The following is a 12,370-nucleotide window of genomic DNA, read 5'->3' on the forward strand; positions in this document are numbered from 1 at the left end:
TCTTCCTTTTTGATGAGGTTTAAGGTCACAGGGGTCAAGGTCACTGAGGCTAATAATAGATTTTCTCATGGTCACACTTTTTTCCACACAATTAAACCATATATCGACAAAGCATCATTGGGGAGCATCCATCAGTTTTACTGATATCCTTGTTTGAGAATGGTGTGGTGTATTTACACAAAGATTCTCATGTAAAATAGTGATATGTAAGGAAATACGTTTAAATTTGTTTTGTTATTAAAACCATCAAAAATGCCGTTTAAGAGCAGATATTTTTTTAAAGATAAATTGAAAATATAGTCAAACCCTAAATAAGGAAACTTACGAAGTATCACAGAATACAGATATGTTTGCAGTTTATAAGGTTTGTACACTCCAACGTTGAGGTACAGGTTTTGATCTTCACTTTGAAAGGCATTTTTCTTTTGATGCAATCAAGGTAAGATATTTGTATTTTTTTCGTTTTTTATCACATTATTTATCCTCAATAGACAATTCCACCCCTGATATTATTTCATTCAGATCCGCAAGCTGACAGAGGACACTGGTCAGGAGGAGAAGCGGCGTGAGATGTTGGAGACCCGGATCACAGACATCAACCAGCGCGTGGAGCAGCACAAGGAGATCATTGAGTCCAACAACCGCAGCTACAACGAGATGAAGGGCAAGAAAGACGAGCTCCAGAACGAACGGAGGTACGGGCCGGCTGGAGGCAATCATCTATTCTGATGTGTTACTTACTGATATTTTTGTCCAATAATATAAGAATTTAGATGATTTTTGCACAATTATTATTAGAAGTCAATAAAAAAAAGTCCTTTTCATTTTGATTTGTATGCCCGGAAGGAGGTCATATAGTGATCCGACTGTCTGTCCGTCTGTCCTTCACACTTTGCGTTTTGGTTTCGAAAAATGCTCATATCTTCTATGTCCCTTGAGATATAACCTTCATATTTGGTATGCATGTGTATATGGACAAGGCCTTTCCATACGCACAAAAAAAAAATTACCCCTGTGACCTTAACCTTGAACATTCCGCGTTTAGGTTTCGAAATCTGCGTTTAGGTTTCGAAAAATGCTCATAACTTCTATCAAAGCGTTTATAGGGGGCATATGTCATCCTAAGGTGACAGCTATTGTTTGATGGTAAATGCGGGATTTTCAGCAAATAAAGAATACCTTCTAATTTTGATTTGTGGTTGGTAAATGCCTTTGCATCAGAACTTTAAACAGCCAATTAATTATTATACAGGCATGTTAAATTTTTTTATGAATTAATAATAAGGAAAATGTCTCCACAAATATGTTATTGTTAATACTGTGTATGTTAAAGTGCATTATGGAGGGAGGAAAACGTTCTACAACAGAACCTTGTGTCTCTACGAGATGAGCTTAGCAAGAAGGAGCAGGGTTTGAGGTCCATGACAGGCAAGGTAGGCTGTACTTAGTGAAGAGTTGTTAGTGAACCTTCCAGTCTATTTTACTATGCATAACTGAATCAAAATAGTTTATTGTAACCAGTTATACAAAGTAATTAGGGGTTTATAATAGAATTTCCCAGGACATCTGTCCGTCTTTCTGTCTGCTCATAGACACAATTTATTAGGAGAATGTCTCGAAACTCTTTTCAACGTCAAACATTGAAACTTGCAAAATATTGTTCCATATTATCTGAAGTTTTGCATGTAAGATTCTTTCTTCCTGCGTTAAAGATCAGAAAAGTTCTGCCGGTTTTTCATATTAGAATTTCTGTTAAATACTGATTGCAATTTAAGGCTTAGAATTTATATTTTAAAAAAGCTTGTATGTCTGAAACTTCTATGGCCAGATGTGTTATATTTGGTATGTATATTTTCACTCTGCTTATGCCATATCAGTCATTTAAATTCAGATTTAAATCTACAAGCAAGTCGGGCTAGTACTATGGGAATTTGAACAAGCTTGAGTCAGATTTTACTAGCCCAAACATTTTTGTTAAAAATGCAGATAAACATAACATAAAACATCCAAAGAAGCATTCATTTATTCAATCTTTAGAATACAATACAAATCTCTTATTAATTTCATCCTCATCCAAGTTAGCTTCCTCGTCATCTGAGCCAGCCTCTTTCGGATCCTGAAATAAGAAGAAATTAATTTCACACACGGATTTCAATCAAATCACAATTATAAATATATACATAAAGTTTAGGTAAAAAATTAGCAGAAATGTATCCCATATATCCATGTGAAAGAGAGAGCAAACCTGAACCACCAGAAAATATATAAGCAATTAAGTGCCAGGTTATTCTACAAAAAGCAAGTTGACAAATGCGTCAATCACAGTTACCTCAGATTCGCATTCCTCAACGACGTACTTGAATGACAACTGTTCGGCCATTACTCTCTGTGTCCCGAACAAAACGCAAAACATTTATTTTACATAAAAGTAATCCGGGAACCACAAAACCATGTGCTTTATGCGCAGTAATCCAATTATCGGCTGATTGCCCAGCACGTGTGCGCAGTGTGTTAAAACATAAGCGGCTGTTGATTTAAGCGGCTCAGAACTTTGTTTACAAATATTGAAAATGAAAGTGGAACTCGTTTTCTGTTTAATGAATTGTACAAGCACGTCAGGCTTGTAATATTGGATTTCCTACAAGCCCGAAAGAAAAAATACTAGTTTTTTGCTGTCGGACTAGTGCGAATTATGACGACTGCCATATTGAAGGTAGCAACTTGATATTTGCCATGCATGTGTATCTCATGGAGCTGCACTTTTTTAGTGGTGAAAGGTCAAGGTCATCCTTCAAGGTAAAATATATGGCTTCAAAGCAGCGCAGTAGGGGGCATTGTGTTTCTGACAAACAAATCTCTTGTTTTAAGACTATATGGAGTTGTTTGTGTTTGCAGGCTACACTGAATGGTATACTGAGTGTTCAGAAGGTGCTACAGTCCTTCAAAGAGCAGGGCATCAACCAGGAGCTTATTGACGGATACTATGGCACGCTCATTGAGATGTTTGACTGCGACAAGACGTTCTTCACTTGTGTAGAAGTCACTGCTGGGGGAAGGTGTGTACATTAATTGCTGCGAATGATACAGAAATTACGATAGTGTTTAGGCAGCATTTGAATTTAAATATTTTATATAGTTTGTTAAATTTCAGTATTTTTGTTTCACCTTTTATTTAATATGTTCATTTATTAAACATAATAACTAGTACTTATAATGAAAAAGTTTCCATGTGGATAGGTGTAAAAGTTTGTCTCTCAAACAAGTGTAAGTTTACATTGTGAATATGTTTAAAAGTTAATGATTCCCCCACAAACGAAGTTTAGGGGGTATATTGGAGTAAATTTGTCTGTCGGTCTGTCTGTCGGTTCGTATTAAGTGTCCGCTCTCTATTTCAAGTTGTTTTCATACGATCTTCACCAAACTTGGTCAGATGTTGTATCTAGAGTATGTCTAGGTCAAGTACGAATATGGGTCATGCCGGGAAAAAACTAGGTCACGGGGTCACTTAGTGCGTTATAAACATTTAGCATGGAGTCCGCTCTCTAATTCAAGTAGTTTTCATCTGAGCTTCACCAAACTAGGTCAGTAGTTGTATTGAGTTGATGTCTAGGCCAAGTTCGAACATGGGTCATGGCAGGTCAAAAAATAGGTCACGGGGTCACTTAGTGGGTTTAAACATTGAGCATGGGGTCCGCTCTCTATTTCAAGTAGTTTTCATCCGATCTTCACCAAACTTAGTCAGAAGTTGTATCTAGATGATGTGTAAGTCAAGTTTGAACATGGGCCATGCCGGATCAAAAACTAGATCACTGGGTCACTTAGTGCATTTTAAACATTGAGCATGGTGTCCGCTGTTTTCTGTGAAGACAACATGCAAAATATTCTGTGTCAATGCGGCATGTGGGGGTATTTGTCACATCTTTGACAAAGCTCTAGTTTTAGTGCAATTCAACTTATTAATGAGTGTAAACATTTTCCATGTGGGTGGGGCTCAACATTTTGCTTGTGGATGAGTTTTATAATTTATCAGATCGATGTAGATGAGTGTTAACATTTGTCATCTTGATAAATTTTAAGTTTGCCACATTTATGAGTGTAAAAGTTTGAATAATTTAATTATAATGTGAATAAAATATACCCCCACAAACAAAGTTTAGGGGGGTATATAGGAGTGAGCTTGTCGGTCGGTCTGTCTGTCTGCCGGTCCGTATTAAGTGTCCGCTCTCTAACTCTAGTTGTTTTCATCCGACCTTTACCACACTTGGTCAGATGTTGTATCTAGATGATGTCTGGGTCAAGTTCGAATATGGGTCATGTCGTGTCAAAAACTAGATCACGGGGTCACTTAGTTCGTTTTTTTAACATTCAGCATGGTGTCCGCTCTCTAATTCAAGTAGTTTTTCATCCGATCTTCAGCAAACTTCGTCAGAAGTTTTATCTAGATGATCTTAAGGCCAAGTTCGAACATTGGCCATGCCATTTCAAAAACTAGGTCACAGGGTCACTTAGTACGTTTTACACATTCCACATGTCTGCTCTCTAACTCAAGTTGTTTTCATCTTCACCAAACTTTCTCAGATGTTGTATCTAGTTTAAATTGTTTTCCACATAGATTAGTGTTCCAAGTTGTTATATACAATGCTGGGCATGGCCAACTATGCTTTTGGTTTTGAAAGGAAAGCTTCCAGCTTTGCCATGTATTCCAATACATTGATTTATGCTTTATGTCATCTGATATTGTTCATGATCATGATAATTTCATTATATAGCCATTCCAGTTTTAGAAACCAAAACAACACCAAAACTTTTAACAAACACTATCTCACTGATAGTCTGTTTCAATGTGTTTTTTCCAGACTGTTTCACCACGTCGTGGACAGTGACCGCACTGGTACCGCAATCCTGCAGGAGATGAACAGAAAGGGGCTGCCAGGGGAGGTAACTTTCATGCCTCTCAACAGGCTTGACAACAGAGACACTATCTACCCAGAAACAAATGTAAGTACACTGCAATGTTGGTTCACTCTTTCAGGATTCCTTATTTTGTTTTATTCAAAATATCACCAACACTAGTCCTTAAAAAGTTGCCCAACCAATAAAACCATTTTAGTTTGGTTGTTGGGGGAGGGGGGGGGGCTTGCTTATTACATATTCACACTTTTCTAGTGCAACAAAAGATATGTAAATCTACTCATCAAGAACTTATAATCTGCATAATTTGATCATACCAAACTTGAATATGATTTGCAAGTTTGTTGCTATTGTTGTTGTTTTTTCAGGTAAAAAAAACATTTAAACTTTGTTTTCCATATGTTGTTGTACATCATCATTTTTGAAAATTTATTTACAAATTATCATGTATTTACTAGAACAAACTGTACATCCTATTTCAGGATGCCATACCGATGATCAGCAAGCTACGCTACTCTGACAAATATGCCGCCGCACTGAAGCATGTGTTCTCTAAGACATTGATCTGTCGTAGCATGGAAGTGGCCACCCAGATTGCACGCACACAGAATCTGGACTGCATCACACTAGATGGTAGGCTACTTTAGGGATCAGAAGTATAAAAAAAATTGTAGTTATTGATGATCTGTATAATGTGGTATCCAAATTAAGATTAAAATTTAGAATTGTGTACTGTGATATTTGTCAGCAGAACGGTATGATTGTGACCGCTAATCTTGCTTATGTCAATAAGGGAAGGATCCCAGTGTTTTTCATTCAAAATCAGGTTCGGTAATCGGCCCCATTCCCAATAGAAAACAAAGTATTTATTTTTCCCAAACGAGAGCTAAAAATTCAAAAAATAATAATTATTTTTAGATCTCAATAATTTGGTCATCCCCTTTCCATATAATTTCAACCTAAGTAAAAATAATACTGGAAACACTTGTATTCTCAATTTTGAAGCAATTTTTTGAAAAAAATTCCCAACCCAAAGGGACCCGGCCCCTTTCCCACAATGGTGGGGAAAAAAACACTGAATCGCATATGTGCAAGAATTAAAAACAACACTTGTCCCAGTTGGATGTGTTACTGTGTCATTGACAAAACATATACCTGGTAAGTGCATTAGCACAGATGAAATTGGCAGTGGCCCATACATTTTGTGACGTTCTTGAATATTTCCTAAAAATCTTGTCTCAGTTCAAGTGTATTGATAGAGCAAGGGTGGGCAGCTATTGCCTTAACGAGTCTCTATCCCTACCCTGCTTGTTTGCTTTTGTGCTTGTTTTGAAAATTCTGTAACCACATAGAAATCAGTTATTATACCCCCACAAACGAAGTTTACCGGGTATATAGGAGTGAGCTTGTCGGTCGGTCGGTACTAAGTGTCCGCTCTCTAATTCAAGTTGTTTTCATCCGATCTTCACCAAATTTGGTCAGATGTTGTATCTAGATGATGTCTAGGTCAAGTTTGAATATGGGTCATGCCGGGTTAAAAATGAGGTAACGGGGTCACTTAGTGCGTTTTAAACATGCTCTCTTATTAGCTCATCTATTTTTTGAAAAAAAATGATGGAGCTATTGTCATCACCTTGGCGTCGGCGTCCGGTTAACTTTTGCGTTTAGGTCCACTTTTCTAATAAAGTATCAAGCTATTGCATTCAAACTTGGTACACTTACTTACTATCATGAGGGGACTGGGCAGGCAAAGTAAGATAACTCAGGCTTGCATTTTGACAGAATTATGTGCCCTTTTTATACTTTTAAAATGTGGTTAAGTTTTTTGTTTAGGTCCATTTTATTCCTTAAGTATCAAAGCTATTGCTTTCATACTTGCAACACTTACTAACTATTGTAAGGGGACTGTGCAGGCAAAGTTATGTAACTCTGACTGGCATTTTGAAGAACTTATGGGCCCTTTATACTTGAAAATTTGGTTATGTTTTGTGTTTTGGTCCACTTTACCCCTAAAGTATCATAGATATTGCTTTCATACTTGGAACACTCGCAAACTATCATAAGGGGACAGTAAAGGACAAGTTGCATAACTCTGGTTGTCAATTTTATGGAATTATGGTCCTTTTTTGACTTAGTAACTTTGAATATATGGTAACATTTTGTGTTTAGATCCACTTTACTTCTAAAGTATCAAGGCTATTGATTTTAAACTTCAAATACTTTCATGCTATCATGAGGATACTGTACCTGGCAAGTTGAATTTTACCTTGACCTTTGAATTACCTTGATTCTCAAGGTCAAATTATTAAATTTTGCTAAAATTGCCATAACTTCTTTATTTATGATTAGATTCGATTGATACTTTGACAAAACAACTCTTACCTGACATACCACAATAGACTCCACCCAAACCATCCCCCAATCCCCCACCCTGAATCCCCCCCCCCCCATTATTTTTTTTTGTCCCCCACTATAGTAGTGGGGGACATATTGTTTTTGCCCTGTCTGTTGGTCTGTTGGTTGGTCTGTTGGTTGGTTGGTTTGTGCCAACTTTAACATTTGCAATAACTTTTGCAATATTGAAGATAGCAACTTGATATTTGGCATGCATATGTATCTCATGGAGCTGCACATTTTGAGTGGTGAAAGGTCAAGGTCATCCTTCAAGGTCAAAGGTCAAATATATGGGTCAAAATCGCTCGTTTAATGTACACTTTTGCAGTATTTCAATATTCAAGATAGCAACTTGATATTTGGCATGCATATGTATCTCATGGAGCTGCACATTTTGAGTGGTGAAAGGTCAAGGTCAAGGTCATCCTTCAAGGTCAAATATATGGGTCAAAATTGCTCATGTAATTTCACTTCTGCAATATTGAAGCTAGCAATTATATATTTGAAATGCATGTGTATCTCATGGAGCTGCACATTTTGAGTGGTGAAGGGTCAAGATCAAGTTCATCCTACAAGGTCAAACGTCATATAGGGGGACATTGTGTTTCACAAACACATCTTGTTTTAAATTAAAGATCATCTAATAAATAACCACCACACCCTCACACTATATCCCCACCCCCAACCCCCCAAAAATAATTTTTATGCCCCCGGTAGGGTGGCATATAGCAGTTGAACTGTCCGTCAGTATGTCTGTCCGTCCGAAAAAAAACTTTAACATTGGCCATAACTTTTTCACTTTTGAAGATAGCAACTTGATATTTGACACGCATATGTATCTCATGGAGCTGCACATTTTGAGTGGTGAAAGGTCAAGGTCATCCGTCAAGGTCAAATTTATGGTGTCTGTTCGTTCGAAAACTTTCAACATTGGCCATAACTTTTTCAATATTGAAGATAGCAACTTGATATTTGGCATGCATGTGTATCTCATGGAGTTGAACATTTTGAGTGGTGAAAGGTGAAGGTCAAGGTCATCCTTCAAGGTCAAATGTCCAATATATGGCGTTTATCCGTCCGAAAACTTTAACATTGGCCAAAAAAAAAATAATATTGAATATAGCAACTTGATATTTGGCATGCATGTGTATCTCATGAAGCTGCACATTTAGAGTGGTGGAAGTTCAAGGTCATCCTTCAAGGTCAAAAAAATTAAAATAATTTCAAAGCGGCGTTCTCATGAAGCTGCACATTTTGAGTGGTGGAAGTTCAAGGTTAAGGTCATCCTTCAAGGTCAAGGTCATCCTTCAAGGTCAAAGGTAAAAAATTTATAAAAAATTCAAAGCGGAGTTCACATGAAGCTGCACATTTTGAGTGGTGGAAGTTCAAGGTCATTCTTCAAGGTCAAGGTCATCCTTCAAGGTCAAAGGTAAAAAAATAATAATTTCAAGCAGCGTTATCATGAATCTGCACATTTTGAGTGGCGAAGTTCAAGGTCAAGGTAATCCTTCAAGGTCAAAGGTCATCCTTCAAGGTCAAAGGTCAAAAAAAATATCTTTAAAAAAACAAAGCGGCGTTATCATGAAGCTGCACATTTTGAGTGGTGGAAGTTCAAGGTCAAGGTCATCCTTCAAGGTCCAAAAAAAAAATTCAAAGCGGCGTTCCCATGAAGCTGCACATTTTGAGTGGTGGAAGTTCAAGGTCAAGGTCATCCTTCAAGGTCAAAGGTCAAATTTATTTTATTTTTTCAAAGCGGCATTCTCATGAAGCTGCACATTTTGAGTGGTGGAAGGTCAAGGTCATTCTTCAAGGTCATCCATCAAGGTCAAAGGTCAAAAAAAAAATCAAAGTGGCCTTATCGTAAAGCTGCACATTTTGAGTGGTGGAAGGTCAAGGTCATCCTTCAAGGTCAAGGTCATCCATCAAGGTCAAAGGTCAAAAAATAATATTTCAAAGCGGCATTCTCATAAAGCTGCACATTTTGAGTGGTGGAAGTTCAAGGTCAAGGTCATCCTTCTTGGTCAAAGGTAAAAAAAAATAAAAAAATATTTTATTTTTGAAGTACCGTCCAACCGTCCCACCCAAGAATTCCCCCCCCCCCCCCCCCATTTGCATTTTTTGAAGATAATGTAATTAATGACCACACCCCCACACTATACACCCCTCTCCACTCCACCCCTCCCTCCTTTGTGATTGAAATTGAGATAGGTCCCTACACCTTAAAAAAGAAAAATAGATGAGCGGTCTGCACCCGCAAGGCGGTGCTCTTGTTCAAGTAGTTTTCATCAGAGCTTTACCAAAGTTGGTCAGAAGTTGTATTTAGATGATGTGTAGGTCAAGTTCGAACATGGGCTATGCGGTGTCAAAAACTAGGTCACGGGTTACTTAGTGCGTTTTAAACATTAAGCATGGTGTCTGCTCTCTAATTTAAGTACAAAACATGTAGTTTTCATCAGAGCTTCACCAAACTTGGTAAGAAGTTATATCTAGATGATGTGTAGGTCAAGTTCGAACATGGGCCATGCCGGGTCAAAAACTAGGTCACAGGGTCACTGAGTGCGTTTTAAACATTAAGCATGGTGTCCGTTGTTTTTTGTGAAGACAACATTCGAAATATTCTGTGTAAATGTGGAATGTGGAGGTATTCGTCACGTCTGTGACAAAGCTCTAGTTTTAATAGAATGTAACTTGCATTAATATTGTGTTCAATACATATGCATGGCATATTTATTTAAAATTTATTCAAAACAGTTTTGCTTAAATGTGATTCTCTGTTGCTAGGTGACCAGGTGTCCAGGCGAGGTGCCCTGACAGGTGGTTACTATGACAACAGGAGGTCGCGACTAGACCTTCACAAGTCCAAGGAGGAGTATGCAACAAAGGTCGCCACCATGGAGACACAGTACAATGAGCACAAGACCAAGCTAGAGGACATAGAGGGACAGGTAAGACCAAGCTAGAGGACATAGAGGGACAGGTAAGACCAAGCTAGAGGACATAGAGGGACAGGTAAGACCAAGCTAGAGGACATAGAGGGACAGGTATGGCTTGCACGTGTCACGAAACAAGGCCTTTTTAAGGCCATTTTTGGATTTTTTTTATACAAATTTTTGCAAAAAGTCTAATAATTCAATAAAAACTTAATTTAGTTTAACTCTTAATTATGATTATTCTGAACATATAAGATTATGAATGAAATTTTTCATAAAATTAACAATGACTTCTGGTGAAACTATTAATTATCAATAAAATTAACTTGGAAAAAGGTTTAGTGCCATTATTCTAGTGCTGTTTTCATGGGATTTCTGATCTTTAAGTTTGGCCAAATAGATCCTAAATATGAGGGCTGCAACGAATCCAAAAAATGTGTTCGAATCCGAATCCAAATATGGTTTCTTCGGATTTTTTGGATCCGGATCCCTCAGATAAGAGAAAATTAGAATTTTCTGTCTAAATTAAAGAAATCAATGTTCTAGAAGTATAATTTGACTAAAAAACATTAAACATTTATTAACAAAAAACATAACACATTTATCGTTTAACAATGTAGCAATGTCAAATAAAATGAAACTTATTCACTTAATAGTTTTTTCTCGATAACATACACTTTTCACTGTTCATGCAGTTTGATGTTTGTTTTCACAAAAATTAACAATATCAACATTGTCCGGGTCCAGGCAAGCCCTATGAGCACTGACGAGGTCTCTTGCTTTGGAGAAGATTCTCTCACTGGGAACTGAGATTCCTTGCATCACAAGATAGCATTTAAACTGAGTATATGACGAAAGATGCTTTCAAGACAATACATGATGCAAGAACACAATTTGACAGGTTGCGAAATTAGGAAAAATTTACCTGAATAACATTCTAGCTACATTGGATCTACTATCTTGTTTTTAATACAACTCAGAAAGACAAATAAGGATTGAAAACTTACTTATTGCCATTAGGAATTGCATTTGTAACGTGTAAATCCTCCATGATTTGGAATAAGTTTTGCTTTCGACGCTCATTACGAAATGTCCATTGACACTCTTAGACAATAAAAGCCGAAGGATCTCGAATGATCTGCTATTTGACTGTCACACGTCAATAAATATCGACTATTATACGTATCTTTTAAACAGAACCAGTCTGTATAAGAACAAAACTCATGAAAACAGCGCTAGGTTACATACAACTATTAAACTAAATATTCGAAACAGAAATTTCCAGGGATGGATCTGTACCCGCGAATCTGAAGTTGGATCCGATATCACCGGATATTTCGGGTACCCGTTGCAGCCCTAATAAATATAGACTTTTTAATATCACACTTATAAAATGCATCGTGTGTAACAAATGTCAGGTTTGGATGTCTTTAAGGCATGACAATATAAAAAAGTGCAAATGTCAGATGATATTCATACATATCACATCAATTCGTATAAAAATTAAAGTTTGTTAGATCTTGCGTGATTTCAATAGGCAACTATTGTGTTTTCTTGCAGATCAATAACCTGGTGTCTGAGATGCAGCGTATGGAGACAAGGAACAGCAAGAACAGGGATAACTTTGAGAAGATGAGGGGAGACGTGCGCCTCATGACAGAGGAGTTAGCCAACCTAACCAAGAGTCAGCCTGGCAAGGTGAGAGCAAGGGAATCATATAGTAGGCTGTAGCCTGGCAAGGTGAGAGCAAGGAATCATATAGTGGGTTGTAGCCTGGCAACGTGAGAGCATGGGAATCATATAGTATGTTGTAACCTGGCAAGGTTAGAGCAAGTGAATCATATAGTAGATTGTAGAGTGGCAAGGTTGGAGCAAGTGAATCATATAGTAGGCTGTAGCCTGGCAAGGTAAGAGCAAGTGAATCATATAGTAGGTTGTTGCCTGGCAAGGTAAGAGCAAGTGAATCATATAGTAGGTTGTTGCCTGGCAAGGTTAGAGCAAGGGAATCATATAGTAGGTTGTTGCCTGGCAAGGTTAGAGCAAGTGAATCATATAGTAGGTTGTTGCCTGGCAAGGTTAGAGCAAGGGAATCATATAGAAGGTTGTTGCCTGGCAAGGTAAGAGCAAGTGCATCA

At 37.5% G+C, this 12,370-nt stretch overlaps 1 protein-coding gene across 2 annotated transcripts in view; it reads left to right on the forward strand.

The window, feature by feature from the left end:
• Positions 1-12,370, forward strand: part of LOC127840982 (structural maintenance of chromosomes protein 3-like) — an 85,237-nt gene that overhangs the window by 49,613 nt on the left and 23,254 nt on the right. For both annotated transcript variants that reach the window (XM_052369455.1, XM_052369454.1), the window contains exons 13-19: positions 523-695; positions 1,334-1,433; positions 2,896-3,056; positions 4,857-4,998; positions 5,394-5,544; positions 10,087-10,250; positions 11,796-11,933. In XM_052369455.1, coding sequence (XP_052225415.1) covers positions 523-695; positions 1,334-1,433; positions 2,896-3,056; positions 4,857-4,998; positions 5,394-5,544; positions 10,087-10,250; positions 11,796-11,933 — 1,029 coding nt within the window. The remainder of the gene's footprint in view (positions 1-522; positions 696-1,333; positions 1,434-2,895; positions 3,057-4,856; positions 4,999-5,393; positions 5,545-10,086; positions 10,251-11,795; positions 11,934-12,370) is intronic.

Source organism: Dreissena polymorpha, chromosome 8, assembly GCF_020536995.1.
Source record: "Dreissena polymorpha isolate Duluth1 chromosome 8, UMN_Dpol_1.0, whole genome shotgun sequence".
Classification (NCBI taxonomy): domain Eukaryota; kingdom Metazoa; phylum Mollusca; class Bivalvia; order Myida; family Dreissenidae; genus Dreissena; species Dreissena polymorpha.